At 37.2% G+C, this 15,944-nt stretch overlaps 1 protein-coding gene across 2 annotated transcripts in view; it reads right to left on the reverse strand.

Annotated features, from left to right (window-relative positions):
• Positions 1–15,944, reverse strand: part of CSE1L (chromosome segregation 1 like) — a 45,829-nt gene that overhangs the window by 21,454 nt on the left and 8,431 nt on the right. For both annotated transcript variants that reach the window (XM_058562509.1, XM_058562508.1), the window contains exons 2-8: positions 13,181–13,276; positions 9,822–9,964; positions 7,409–7,510; positions 7,189–7,334; positions 6,741–6,831; positions 4,761–4,868; positions 2,800–2,892 (exon numbers count right to left, since the gene is read on the reverse strand). In XM_058562509.1, the coding sequence (XP_058418492.1) occupies positions 2,800–2,892; positions 4,761–4,868; positions 6,741–6,831; positions 7,189–7,334; positions 7,409–7,510; positions 9,822–9,964; positions 13,181–13,265 (768 nt within the window). In that variant the 5' untranslated portion in view covers positions 13,266–13,276. The remainder of the gene's footprint in view (positions 1–2,799; positions 2,893–4,760; positions 4,869–6,740; positions 6,832–7,188; positions 7,335–7,408; positions 7,511–9,821; positions 9,965–13,180; positions 13,277–15,944) is intronic.

Genomic DNA, 15,944 nt, shown 5'->3' on the forward strand with positions numbered 1-15,944 from the left:
CAAGGGTGCCCACTCTCACCACTCTTATTCAACACAGTACTGGAGATTTTGGCCAGAGAAATTAGGCAAGAAAAAGGAATAAAAGGAATCCAAATAGGCAACGAAGAAGTGAAACTCTCGCTGTTTGCAGATGACATGATTTTATATATAGAAAACCCTAAAGAATCCATTGGAAAACTATTACAAATAATCAACAACTACAGCAAAGTCGCAGGGTACAAAATCAGTCTATAAAAATCAGTTGCATTTCTGTATGCTAATAACGAACTAACAGAAAGAGAGCTCAAAATGATAATACCATTTACGATTGCATCAAAAACAATAAAGTATCTAGGAATAAATCTTACCAAGGAGGTGAAAGACCTATACAACGAAAACTACAAGACATTATTGAAAGAAATTGATAATGACATAAAGAATGGAAAGATATCCCATGCACATGGATTGGAAGAATAAACATAGTTAAAATGTCTGTATTACCTAAAGCAATCTACAGATTCAGGGCAATCCCAATCAGAATCCCAATGACATTCTTCACAGAAATAGAAAAAAGAATACTAAAATTCATATGGGGCAACAAAAGACCCCGAATAGCTAAAGCAATCCTAAGAAAAAAGAACAAAGCTGGGGGCATCACAATCCCTGACTTCAAAACATACTACAAAGCAATAGTAATCAAAACAGTATGGTACTGGTACAAAAACAGACACACAGATCAATGGAACAGAATTGAAAGCCCAGAAATAAAACCACACATATACAGACAGCTAATTTTTGACAAAGGAGCTAAGAACATACAATGGAGAAAGGAAAGTCTCTTCAATAAATGGTGTTGGGAAAAATGGACAGCCACACGCAAAAGAATGAAAGTGGACCATCTGCTATCGCCATTCACAAAAATTAACTCAAAATGGATCAAAGACCTGAAGGTGAGACCTGAAACTATAAAACTCATAGAAGAAAATATGGGCAATACACTATTTGACATTGGTCATAAAGGAATCTTTTCGGATGACATGCCTACCCAGACTAGGGAAACTAAAGAAAAAATAAGCAAGTGGGACTTCATCAGATTAAAGAGCTTCTACAAGACAAAGAAAACCAGGATCAAAATGAATAGACAACCCACCAGCTGGGAGAAAATATCTGCAAAACATATATCTGACAAGGGGTTAATCTCCATAATATACAAAGAACTCACACAACTGAATAACAAAAAAACAAACAACTCAATCAAAAAATGGGCAGAAGAAATGAAAAGACACTTCTCCAAAGAAGATATACAGATGGCCAATAGGCACATGAAAAGATGTTCAACATCACTAATCATCAGGGAAATGCAAATCAAAACAACACTAAGATAACACCTCATGCCCATTAGAATGGCTATAATCACCAAGACAAACAACAACAAATGTTGGAGAGGATGTGGAGAAACAGGAACCCTCATACACAGCTGGTGGGAATGCAAACTGGTGCAGCCTCTATGGAAAATGGTATGGAGATTCCTCAAAAAGTTAAAAATAGAAATACCCTATGATCCAGCTATCCCACTACTGGGAATCTATCCAACGAATCTGAAATCAACAATCCAAAAAGGCTTATACACCCCTATGTTCATTGCAGCGTTATTCAATATACGCAAGAAGTGGAAGCAACCCACGTGTCCCTCGACTGATGATTGGATCAAGAAAATGTGGTATATATGTATAATGCAATACTACTCAGCCATAAAAAAAGACAAAATTGTCCCATTTGCAACAACATGGATGGGCCTAGAGGGTATTATGTTAAGTGAAATAAGCCGAAAAGAGAAAGACAAACATTGCATGATTTTACTCATATGTGGAATATAAACCAATACACAGTCAGAGAGAACTGTACTGTGGTTACCAGGGGCTAGGGGGTGGGCGGTGGGCACAAGGGGTGAAGGGAGACATGTATATAGTAATTGACAAACAAAAATGTACAACCAAAATTTCACAATGTTATCAACTATTAAGACATCAATAAAAAAAAAAATTTAAATCCAAAGCCAAGTGTTGTAAGCAACATCTATGTCACTGTCAATCTATTTACCTAGTCTTTCAAATAAATAAAAGATGAAATACTTCTCATTTATTAATCACTAAGAGTAGCCCTCAAAAGGTTTTTGTTTCTTAGGAAAGAGATAGATCATAAATATATTAATAATCAAGCAAATGAGTAACACAGACTAAGTGCTTACATTGAAAAGTACATATTACAAAATCCAGGTCAGAAATTTTCACACATTACAAACTTTCATCGTGTTCTCTCTTTCCCACACTGTGGATGACTTTTTAAAAGGAGGCTATTACTATAAAAGTTCAAGTTTTCTTAATATCTTCAATGATAAATAATTTTCTATTTCATAAAATGTTCACAATGTGAATACTCTGAGGCCTTACTTTGAATAATGTAATGAAATAGCCTTATCTATAAATTGTTACCTAAGCCAGGCCCACAATAAGAGTAATTCTGTATACTACAAGTAACCAAATATGGAACATCCCACATGATCAAATGTTACTTGCATTCTTAGAATTTTATCTATTAACAATGCCAAGAGTAAATAATTTTTAAGGAACGAGAATGCTAAATGTTTTTAAATAATTTTATTTCATTTTCTGAAATTATCCTCCAAGGTTTTCAGAGGGTACTCAATTTTTTTTTTTTACATTTCTCTAAATTGAGATATAACTGACAAATAACATTATATTTCAAATAATTCTTAAATTAAAAAAAGGCTATTCGGGAAACATTTTAAACAATACTTACATCAGTTTGTAGAAGCTTATTATCTAAAGTCAAGAGGGTATGGAAATTGTTCATCCAAGTCTCCATATTATCTTCAAAAAATTCAGGGAGATCCTAAAGAATAAATGCTGACTTGAGACTTTTTTTTTTTTTTAACTTTTTTCTTTATTTATTTTTTTCCCCCAAAGCCCCAGTAGATAGTTGTATGTCATAGCTGCACATCCTTCTAGTTGCTGTATGTGGGACGTGGCCTCAGCATGGCCGGAGAAGTGGTGCGTCGGTGCGTGCCCGGGACCTGAACCCGGGCCGCCAGCAGTGGAGCGCGCGCACTTAACCGCTAAGCCACGGGCCGGCCCTGACTTGAGACTTTTGATTGAAATAAATAAGTATGCTATTTTAATAAGTTTTCCCCACATCTTCCACATGCCTACAGACTCCACTCCACACTTCTCAGTCCGAGCCAACCATTACCTATTTTGACAAGAATTCTCTGCTCCAGCTAGGTCTGGCAGCTGAATAAACCATTCTGACTTCTTGCTCTGTATACTTTCAACCAAAGATTATGTCACCTCTATTTCCTGTCCCAATCTAAATCTACTTATTCCTTCAAGGTCCAATTAAAATTATATGAAGCCTTTCCTTACAAAACTCAGTGCTTACCAATATATTCCTTTTCCTTTCTGAACTACTGCATTTATTGTAAGATGACCAGCAATTCAGATTTATTGTCTTATAGTTACTAATTTCCTGTGGCATAATACTGCTTTCTTAATGAGGGATAAGCCCCTCAAGGGGAAAGATTATGCCGCCTTCCTCTGGGCTCCCTGACTATGTCTAACAAGTTATTAAGAGCCTCATATTACCTGACTTCTAGCAAGTAGAATTCAAAAGAAGGTGTAAGTAAAAACAGTGGTATCCTGTAAGAATCTCTCAAACTGCTGTCCAGCTGAACACTGAGGCGGGTATTGCGCTGTACATCTCCTATTCTACCTAGTCCTTTTGGGGAATGCTCTCCCTACCACTGTGAGTGTTGTCATGTTGTAAGGATTAAGTCCAGGTACTTGGCTCTGGCTATAAACAATGAAAAGGCCAGACCCTTCCTCTTGCATCTCAGTATAGTAGTGTATACCAATAAGACCCCCTTCTCAGTCCTGGAACTCTGGCTTAAAGTAATGATTCAAGAATAGAAAGAATGATTGGTGGCCACTCTCTCAGTAGCAACAGAGTAACCAGGTATTTTCTGCTATAGGACTGTGGCCGTGTTTCCTCTGAAATGCCTGGTTCTTACACCTTCCAAAGCCTGCTTCTTCAGCCTTCTGTCTCTCAGATATGCCTCCCATGAAAGCCTCTCTTTTTTGTTTTTGCTGAGAAAGTTCACCCTGAGCTAACATCTGTGCCAATCTTCTTCTACTTTGTATGCAGGTCACCGCCACAGCATGGCCACCAACGAGTAGATGTAGGTCCACACCCGGGAACCAAACCCCAGTCACCAAAGTGGAGCGTGCCAAACTTAACCACTAGGCCACGAGGCTGGCCCATGAAAGCCTTTTTGAATAAGCTAGGCAGAGCCTACTAATCAAAACGTGGTTCCCCCAGTGTTAATATCTACTTAAATGAACAAAAGAGGAAGGCCTAAGAATGTCCTCTCTCAGTGTTTTTAATAAAATAGCATACAGGGTGACTCTTCAAAACAGTGATTTAGGATGCAAAGTTTCCCTAACTTACCCGAATACAAGAGAATGCTACTTTTCCCCATGAAACATCCCCCAACTTCTCTAGGAACTACTATAAAGTAGAACACTCAGCGCTCGTCTTTCTCACCAAAAAAAAAAAAAAAAAAAAAAAAAGAATGAGAGGAGTCAGAATAAAACTAATTTCTTTCAGAAAAATCAGTGCTGGCAAAGAAGTTTTAATCGAGTGAAAAACGATATATTGGATATCAAAGAATAAGAATCAAAAGCAAGAAATAAAACAAAACTTACCTGAAAGTTTAAACTGTAGAACAGTTTTGAGATCAGGATCAGGGAAGAAAAAAGAATCCTCAGGGCAGAGGCGTCATTTGCGTGGGTACTGCAGAGTTCAATGGTGGCCTTGGAAAGAAATTAGGGGCAGTTTTAGTGTATTGCAGACCTTAGTGAAAGGGCCTTGCACTAGGCTGAGACTACTTATATTTCTTCTCTAAAATTTGGCTTTTAATTAGTATACAGTCATTTAAGAGATTTTGAAAAATACGTTAAAGTATGTATTTTTAAATTGTCCATAATAGTACTACTGAAAAGTCCAAGGTTAATATTTTGAAGGAGATCCTTCCACCCTACTCTGTGCATACATATAAATATATTACACAAATCTGTTTTCACATGCTCTCATTAAGTAATTACCCTGCCACTTGACATTTAGGTTGTTTCCAGTTGTTCATTATTCTAACTGCAATAAACAGGCTTATTTGTAAAACTTTGTGCACACCTCTAATTTTTGTAGTTTGAGATTCTAGAAATGTACTACCAAAGCAGAACAGTGTGCTATGTGCACGGGTTTTGGAAGCCAGATAGACCTTTATACAACCCAGATTCTGTTCCTCATAATCAGCATTACTTTAAGCAATAAGTTATTTCACTGGGCCCTAATCTCCTCATCTGTAATATGAGAACAATGCCCGCCTCTTAGAGAAAATACACATAAAAGGCCCTAGTACTTTGTGCACACCTTCTATGTAAAAAGACACTTAACAAACATTACTTCCTATATCCTAGAGTTAGGATCCTTACATGAATATTAAGGTTTTCGTAACGAAACGTCAAACTCCAGAAAGCTAGTACCACTTACAATCCAATGGACAGGACACCAGTGTTCATTTCATTGCACTCTGCCTAAGACTTTTTTTTGTTTCGTGAGGAAGACCAGCCCTGAGCTAACATCTGATGCCAATCCTCCTCTTTTTTTTTTTTTTTTTTTGCTGAGGAAGATCAGCCCTGAGCTAACATCTGACAATCCTCCTCTTTTTGCTGAGGAAGACTGGCCCTGGGCTAACATCCGTGCCCATCTTCCTCCACTTTATATGGGATGCCGCCACAGCATGGCTTGACAAGCGGTGCGTCGGTGCGCGCCCGGGATCTGAACCGGCGAACCCCGGGCCGCCACAGCAGAGCGCACGCTTAACTGCTTGTGCCACCGGGCCGGCCCCTGGCTAAGACTTTTAACATCATTAAAAAGAAATAAAAATCTTTGCCAATCCAATAGGGTGAAAAAATTGGTCATATTTTGTCCAATCTTATTTTTTAAAGTAACAATGCATCATCAGCAAGACATCCTAACCAGGAAAAATCCTGTGTACACTACATTTTAGAAAGTTGTGAATATCACACAACTTTCCCATTTGAAAACATAAAATGAGCAGCTTTTCTAGAGTTGGCAAAACCAGGTTTGAGGCCTGGCTCTCTTTTTTATTAGCTGTGTGATACTGAACCCTCTTTTCTTATCTGGAAAAATAGCTTAACCATACATCTCTTTCAATCTTCTAGGATTCTCACAAAGATAAAGAACACGTTCAGGAAAGTCACCTGAGCACTATAAAATGATGTACAAATATATCACTAAACTCCATAAACAATCAAATCAAAATGTGGATCTATTCCTTTAAAGAGACATACTCAAATACTTGAGTGAAATATGATGCTGAGATTAGCTTTTAACTATTACTACAAAATGGAGGAGACGAAAAAGTAAAAACAACAACAAAATGTTAGTAACTGTTAAACTCGTGTAACAGATACATGGGAGTTTATGGGAAGTTTACCATCTTCTCTGTTTCCGTGTAGGTTTGAAATTTTTAAAAAAAAATGCTGCTCTAAATATTACCTATAAAATAAGCTTTCAAAGCATTCTCTTAAAATTTATATAAATATATAAGCAATTTAAAATATTAAGTAATTTAAAACTATCACAAAGATGTTATTCCATACCTTAAATAGATTAGTCAAAGGCAAAGCAAAGGCATCCAGAACAAGTTTAATTTCAGTCCATAACTCGTTTGACTTAAACTCATGGCGATATCTAGAAAATTAAGGTAAAATAGGTAGATTTACAAGTTTTATTTATTGACTTTAGGTCTTCAAGGATAGATTAGAGAAAAAAACTATAGCTAGACAGTTTTCTGAAATTCAAAGGGAATTCTTTGTTTTCGTTTTAAAGGACTCAAGCACAGTTTATGGACACTAGGTATTTCACAGGTAATAGAGCAATATGAAATAAACATCCTACTTAAGAAGAGACAAACATGATAATGAATTGAGAGGCTTATGCTTACTCTGGGATTATAATATTCAAAGGAATGACAATAGTCACAAAAATATAACTGTTTAAAAACATTTGAAAAAAGTATTTTAAAAATACAAATTTATACATCAATACCTTTTAAATAATGAATGTGCTGTACGAAGGACCCCATTAATAACATGGAAATCTCCACTCTGAAAGCGATTCACCATCTCTGTCAACAAGTCAGGCCATTTCTGAGGGAAATCTTCTCTGCCAATAATGCTAATGGCATCACTTAACTGGAGGGAGAAAAAAGACTAACTAGATAAAAACTCTACAAACAGGCCTACCTAAAAGCAAGGCCTCACATTACCTGCTTCTGAATTTGCTCGGGGCTGCTAAGCATCAAGTGCACTATGTTGGCTTTAATGGCTACGCGGTCGGCTTCGCAAATCTTGTTTGGTTCATCTTCAACCTAAAAGCAAAACATCAATGAGCAAGTAACATAAAACCCATATCCATGACCGTATGGGTTTGCAGACAAAATAGAATCATTTCTTATTTCCTGGTTTTCTAAGAAAATCATAGAGGAAGGTAGGGCCTTCCCTCTACATGAATGGTTCACAGAATCATTTAATAATCTGATGAAAGCATGAACCTTTCCCACAGAAAAACGTACATTCCATCCCAAATGCAAATGTTTTACATATAAATTAATAAGGTTCTCTGACTCCCTAATGCCAACTAAGAATCTCAGTCCTATAGGTAAACTAATCAGAATGTGTGCTTAAAATCTTTATAAATATATGCTATTTACCCCATATGCATCTTCAAAAGCTTCAATCTGACTCTCACCTGAAGTCAAAGGTCTTTTCTATGAAAACTTCTTGACCATTACCAGTTTGAATGCATCCAGCTACACCACCCAGAGACGTTCTGAAGTCTCACTAGTCTTACAAATCAAGATAGATGGAGAAGGCTAGCATGTCAATAAGTAGAGGGATGGATTTTTAAACATTCTAAGATTCACCAAGTTGTTTCTTCACATGTGGTAACACTTGACTATGCAAGCTTAAAAATAGTATCTGCTATTTTTAAAATCTTTTATGGAATGAGGGGGAAAAAAGATTCTAAATAAATATTTAAGCAGATTTAAAGCTGACTTTTTAGAAAAACTGGCCGTTTTTTGTCAACCTTAATACTTTCTAAATATCATTATTGCTGTCACTACAAGACAATTCTCATTTTTTTCTTTATCCTAAGCCAAGGTTTCCTCAACCTCAGCATTACTGGTATTTTTGGTCAGATAAATCCTTGCTATGGGGATCTTTCTTGCACACTATAGGATGGTTACCAGCACCCCTGGCTTCTACCCACCAGATGCCAGTAACACCCCTGCCCCCTAGCTGTGACAGCCAAAATGTCTCCCCAAATATCCCCTGGTGGGCAAAATCACTCCCAATTGAGAATCACTGTCCTAAGCTAAGGAAAATATCAGTTCCTGTTTCTTAATTTATAATTTTATACTTGTCATTAAACTTGCAGCACAATAGGATTCACCTTAAAATTAGAATATATTTCCGGGCCAGCCCTGTGGCTTAGCGGTTAAGTGCGCGTGCTCCGCTACTGGCGGCTGGGGTTCGGATCCCAGGCGCGCACCAACGCACCACCTCTCCAGCCATGCTGAGGCCACGTCCCACATACAGCAACTAGAAGGATGTGCAACTATGACATACGACTATCTACTGGGGCTTTGGGGAAAAAAAGGAGGAGGACTGGCAATAGATGTTAGCTCAGGGCTGATCTTCCTCACACACACACAAAAAAGAATATATTTCCATATCACACAAGATATAGGGCAAAATCCCTTATCAAAAACTTCAAATATAGATTATTTTGCATTCTATAAATCTTTTATATATAATGCAGTTTTTCAGCTTTTTATAATTTTTCTCAGTCCACAAAAGAAACTGCTCAATTATTCATTTAGATTGTGTCTTCCCATACAATGTCTCTTCAGTAGACAGTGAGCTAGAGTTAAATTCCAACCATAATGGAGGTTAAAACTATATCTCTCACTCTCTAGCAACCTGGGTTATGAAGTTGAAGTAATCCATAAGAATTCAAATGAAACCACAAGAATTTCAGAAAAGTGTCCTGTTTAATTTCTGTCAATTCTTTCAGATTTTCTACATAGACAATCATGTCATATGTGAACAAAGACAGTTTTGTGCCTTGCTTCCCAATCAGTATACCTTTTATTTCCTTTTCTTATTGCATTAGCAAGGACTTCCAGTACAATGTTGAAAAGCAGTGGTGAGGGAGGACCTCCTTACTTTGTACCTGATTGTAGTGGGAAAGCTTCAAGTTTCTCACCACTATGATGTTAGCTGTACGTTTTTTGTAGATAGTCTTTATCAAGTCGAGAAAGTTCCCCTCTATTCCTAGTTTACTGAGAGTTTTTATCATGAACGGGTCTTGGATTTTGTCAAATGCTTTTTCTGCATCTATTGATATGATCATGTGATTTTTCTTTTTTCAGTCTATTGATGTGATAGATTACATCAATTAATTTTCAAATGTTGAACCAGCCTTGCATACCTGGAATAAATCCCACTTGGTCATGGCATATAATTTTTTTATACTTTTTTTAGATTTTATTTGCTAATATTTTGTTGAGGAGGGTCCTGTTCAATTTTATCTTTAATTTGTGTCTGAATCTTTCAGGAGCACTGCATATATAAATCTTATAAACATACAGAATATTCAACTATGAAAATACTTACAATTCTCCAGTTTCTTTTAATATAGTTCTTGAACGTTACTGAGGCACACACTTTGATAACATTATCCTGGGACTTCTCCAGTAATGTTAAAAGCAACAGTGGGTAATTCTGATTTCCTTCTACAGATTCAAGAAACTTCTCAGCTGTAAAAGAATTTCCATATTAGAAGATTTGTGATTATAACCAATCTTTCCACTTTACGTATATGTGAACAATGTATATCTCTGATTGAAGCATCAAAAAATTGAAAGATTAGAATATTTCCCCTTAGGCAATCTATTATGGATCTACTGGGCCTCACATTTCTTATCTATTAAATGGACTATAGGGCCAGCCCCGTGGCTTAGCGGTTAAGTTCGCGAGCTCCGCTGCTGGTGGCCCGGGGTTCGGATCCCGGCCGTGCACCGACGCACCGCTTCTCCGGCCATGCTGAGGCTGTGTCCCACATACAGCAACTAGAAGGATGTGCAGCTATGACACACAACTATCTACTGGGGCTTTGGGGAAAAATAAATAAATAAAAATTATAAATGGACTATATATGATGTTACATTAAATTTACATAATATTTCTGTTTTCAAATCACTTTACCATCCATTAACTCACTTGATTCTCACAAACCTATAAAGTGGTCTGATCGGATGATTACCCATCTGAAGGAGAATCTGTTTCTCAGATTAAATGACTTTAGGGCAAAAGTCTTTTACCCCATCTTGCTCCAGAGGGATTATTAAAGTACTATTAGTAATGGCAGTAATATTTCTTTTATAGTACTGTGATGAAGATTAAATGAGTTAACTCATGCTAATATACATTATTATTAACCACATGGGTCTGGTGCTTTACTCACAGATTACTTCATTAAGTTGTCACTACTACCCAGAGAGGTAGACAGTATTATCCTCGTTTTAAAGACAAGGCTATTGAGGTTAATAACTTCCTGAAGATCATACAGCTAGAAGATTTCATCACTGAGAAAGCTTTAGTCCAGCTCTTATTCTATGACATTAGCCCTCAGTTTTCTTCTCAAACTAAACATTTTTAATATCAGCAATAAATTTATACAAAGATTTTACCCACATATTTTCAACTCATACTACACTTAGGGATAATAAATCTCCTAGATTTAGGGATCACACGGTGAAAGTTTATAGCATTGCTTTTAATTTTTCCTATCTTAAGCTTCATAAGGCAACGCCCATTCCAAGGTTCCAATATTTATTGAAAAGTTCTGCCATCAGCAACTATTATTTTCTACAATTTAATAATATGATTTAACACCTTTCTTCTTTCTGAACGAATCTCAAGAGTTCAACTTCCATCCTCAAATCCTTCTTGCTTTGTGTCTACCATGTCTTTCTTGAAAGATGAGGAATACTGAACTGAAAAATGTTTTTCAGGAAGGGACACACTATGGTTTTGTTTGAGTCTAGAAAGCTTTAGTTATTTCCTCTTAGTGGTCAGCATTTCATACAAGGCAGTACACTGTACCCACGATCTGGGTCCAGTGTCCCAAATGTCCCAAATGTCCGTAGAGACTGCAAGGTCTCTTTCTTAAATTGTAATCAACATCCTGAAAGCAATCTTCTTATAAGTTTAAGTCTAATTATTCCTTTCTGTTCATTTCCTTCGACTTGCTCACAGAATATTCATACTGACATGTTTCTACACACTCAAGGAGCCTCAAAATGTCTTCCAGTTCATCCATACCACTGTCATATCTCAATAACCAAAGGAGCACAGTGGTATCTATAAGCTAGGATCCACTACATATTTCCACCTCCAGATAATTTTATAAAGATACTGAGTCACTCTAGTAACAATCCCCAAGAAAGGCTATGTTCATAACTCTCCCAAGAAACATCAATTTATTCCTACACTCTGTCCTGGATTCTTAAAACAACAGCACCTTCACCTTACAAAGATATAATTATTAAAAATAATTTTTAATAGTGTTGGCAGAGGCTTTCTGGGAAAGTCTAAGAAGATTAGAGCCATTAATTAATTTCCCCTTACCCAAGAACACAATTCTTCTTTAAGCACTAATGGGAAAATCACAATTTTCCCCTCAGAAATTACAAAGGATTTTCTAGAATAGAATGGATGCACTAACATGTTTACAATTCTATTTATTATATATAACATATGAATATAACACACACATGCATTCGTGTCTTCACTGGGCCCTTCCCAAATCCTCTCCACGAGCATGCACATTAGTAAGCTCTGAAGAAGCAGATCAAGGGCATTTCTGGTTAATATGGCTTATATGACTACCCACAAAGACACATCTGGCCAGAAGTAGTTTGTTGGGTTTGCACACGTGCTCCAAAATTTTTTGAAGTTAGTTGCTATCATTTAAAAATGAGTACACTTCAGGGGCCGGCCCGGTGGCGCAAGCGGTTAAGTGCGCGCGCTCCGCTGCGGCGGCCCGGGGTTCGCTGGTTCGGATCCCGGGCGCGCACCGACGCACTGCTTGGTAAGCCATGCTGTGGCGGCGTCCCATATAAAGTGGAGGAAGATGGGCACAGATGTTAGCCCAGGGCCGTCTTCCTCAGCAAAAAAAGAGGAGAATTGGCGGATGTTAGCTCAGGGCTGATCTCCTCACAAAAAAAAAAAAAAAAAAGAGTACACTTCATATAAATATCCTTATTTTTCAAGAAAAGCTAGAAATCTGATCTTGCAAAACTAGTTTGAATCCCCCAAGTTAGCTGGTTCCAAATAATATTTGCCCCTTAACCAAGGCATATAGTCACAGGATATTACCAGTCCGCACCTGGCCTGCCTCCCTCATTTACCTTCACACCTGACTCCTATGGGCATCTAAGTTTGCAATTCTAAGCTTATACTAAGTTTCTAACAGAAAATTGGTCAAATTTAGAGGGAGGGATGAAGGGAGAAACCCTAGGTCTTTAAATATATTAATTAAATCAAACCCAACACAGGGATTAAGAGACAGTGTCTGATTACCTGGTTGCATTCACTTAATCCCTTTTTAGGCAATTAACTCTCATCTCTATGCCCTAATTATTATATCTTTAAACAGGCAGGTGTGGGGATTTTCCAAAAGCTGAGGGACAAAGCATTCTAAACATTCTAGTACATTTTATGCCAGAAGCTGTCAAATAAAAGCTATTTTACTCAAAAAAAAAAAAAAAAAAAACCACACACCACCATATGTTATAGCAGCTATAAGCAGCCAACCACACACTTTATGGCTAGAGAATGAAAAATAAACTATGCCTGAGAATCCAAGTGTAAATCTTTTCTTAATTTACAAACAGGCAGATTACACAAAGGTTTCCCTCACTTGTCCTTAAAGAATAAATCAACCACAAAACAGTATTTATTCTCTTTACCTGGACGTCTGATGGCAGGATCAGGATCAAGAGTTTTCTTTAAATATTCTGTTAGCGTTTGCAAATTTGCATCGCTGAGCTCCATTGCTACAGAACCTAAAACAAACAATGAGGTTGGGGTAATTGGTCACATGGGGACACGGTGATTTACAGAAATGAATCTTTTTATATTGTGGGTCTTCCCCTCTCTGAAAGTCATGCATTTGTTATGTTTTAGGTATGGGCTATAAGCCTGACTCTTAGCTGAGACAAGGTTCCAGAAGATAAGATGGGCTTTTGTGAAATAATGGTGAGATAATTTTGAGATAAAAAACAAAGAACATATAATTCCAAAAAGATAAACATAGAAAAACAAAGTTGACGAAGTGCTCAAAGTGACCATGAAGTTTATCTGATTTAATGCTATGAAAAAAGGCAAACAAAGGGTTAAAAAAACGACTCACTAGGAATTTTTTTTTAAAGCCCCATCATGAGAAATTAAAATTTTAAGTAGCAAGTAAGGATCCCATAAAGAGTTTCGAGATTAAAGAAACCAGAATAAATTTCTTTGTGTACAACATGCAATCACAAGTACTGAAGACAAACTACATGCTGAGAATTCGCACCTAGGGAGATAATTCTGGTGTTCAGAAGATGACAGCTGTGATTATGATTAAAAAGCAACTTTCTACATCAAAAGCAAAGGCAACAAAAGCAAAAATAAATAAGGGGGACTACATCAAACTAAAAAGCTTCTGCACAGCAAAGAAAACCCTCAATAAAATGAAAAGGCAGCCTACCAAATGGGAGAAAATATTTGCAAATCATATCTGATAAGAGGTTAATATGCAAAATATATAAAGAACTCATACAACTTAGGAAAAACCAATCTGATTTAAAAATGGGCAGAAGGGCCGGCCCCGTGGCTTGGTGGTTAAGTGTGCGCGCTCCGATGCTGGTGGCCCGGGTTCGGATCCCGGGCGGACACCGACGCACCGCTTGTCCGGCCATGCTGAGGCCGCGTCCCACACACGGCAACTAGAGGGATGTGCAGCTATGACATACAACTATCTACTGGGGCTTTGGGGGGAAAAAAAATAAATAAATAAAATCTTTAAAAATGGGCAGAAGACGTGAATAGACATTTTTCCAAAGAAGACAAACAGATGGCGAACAGGTTCATGAAAAAGTGCTCAACATCACTAATTATCAGGGAAATGCAAATCAAAACCACAATGAGATATCACTGCACACCTGTTAGGACAGGTATCATCAAAAAGACAAGAAATAGTGTTGGTGAGGATAGGGAGAAAAGGGAATCCTTGTGCACTGTTGGTGGAAATGTATATTAGCGCAGCCACTATGGAAAACAGTATGAAGGTTCCTCAAAAAATTAAAAATAGAACTACCACATGATCGAGCAATTCCACTTCTGGGTACTTATCCGAAGGAAACGAAAACACTAACTTGAAAAGATATCTATATCCCCATGTTCACTGCATTATTAACAATAGCCAAGACAGAGAAACAACCTCAGCGTCGACGGATGGATGGATGGATGGATGGATGGATGAAGAAAGTGTGGTATACGTATACGATGGAATATTCATCAACCATAAAAAAAGAAGGAAATCCTGCCATTTGTGACAACATGGATGGACCTTGAGGACATTATGCTAAGTGAAATAAGTCAAACAAAGACAAATACCATATGATCTCACTTATAGGTGGAATCCAAACAAAAAACAAAAAACAGAATACATGGATACAGAGAACAGATTGGTGGTTGCCTGAGGTGGGGGGAGGACAAAATGAGCGAAGGTGGTCAAAAGGTACAAAATAAATAAGTCATGGAGATGTAATGTACAGCATGATGACTACATTTAATAGCATAGTGTATATTTGAAAGTTGCTAAAAATCTTAAAAACTCTGGTCACAAGAAAAAAATTTGTAATTGTGGTGATGGATGTTAACTAGACTTGTAGTAATCACTTTGCAATATATACATATATCAAATCATTATATTGTACACCTGAAACTAATAATAATGTTATATGACAATTACACCTCAATAAAAAAGCAGTACACTCTTTTACATGGGTCTTAGAAGGATCTTTTCGAATAGCATGTCTCCTTGGACAAGGGAAAAAAAATAAAAAATAAAAAAGTGAGACTTCATCAGACCAAAGAGCTTCTGCAAGGCAAAGGAAACCAGGATCAAAACGAAAAGACAACGCACCGAGTGGGAGAAGATATTTGCAAATCATATATCCGACAAGGGGTTTATCTCCATAATATACAAAGAACTCACACAACTGAACAACAAAAAAACAAACAAACCAATCAAAAAACGGGCAGAGGATATGAACAGACATTTTTCCAAAGAAGATATACAGATGGCCAATAGGCACATGAAAAGACGTTCAACATCACTAATCATCAGGGAAATGTAAATCACAACTACACTAAGATATCACCTTACAGTGTTTAGAATGGCTATAATCACCAAGACAAAAAAGTAACAAATGTTGGAGAGGTTGTGGAGAAACAGGAACCCTCATACACAGCTGGTGGGAATGCAAACTGGAACAGCCACTATGGAAAACAGTATGGAGATTTCTCAAAAAATTAAAAATAGAAATACCTTATGACCCAGCTATCCCACTACTGGGTATTTATCCAAAGAACTTGAAATCAATAATTCAGAGAGGCTTATGCACCCCTATGTTCACTGCAGCATTATTCACTATAGTCAAGAAGTGGAAGCAACCCAAGTGTCCATCA

This window comes from Diceros bicornis, chromosome 19 (assembly GCF_020826845.1).
Source record: "Diceros bicornis minor isolate mBicDic1 chromosome 19, mDicBic1.mat.cur, whole genome shotgun sequence".
NCBI lineage: Eukaryota > Metazoa > Chordata > Mammalia > Perissodactyla > Rhinocerotidae > Diceros > Diceros bicornis.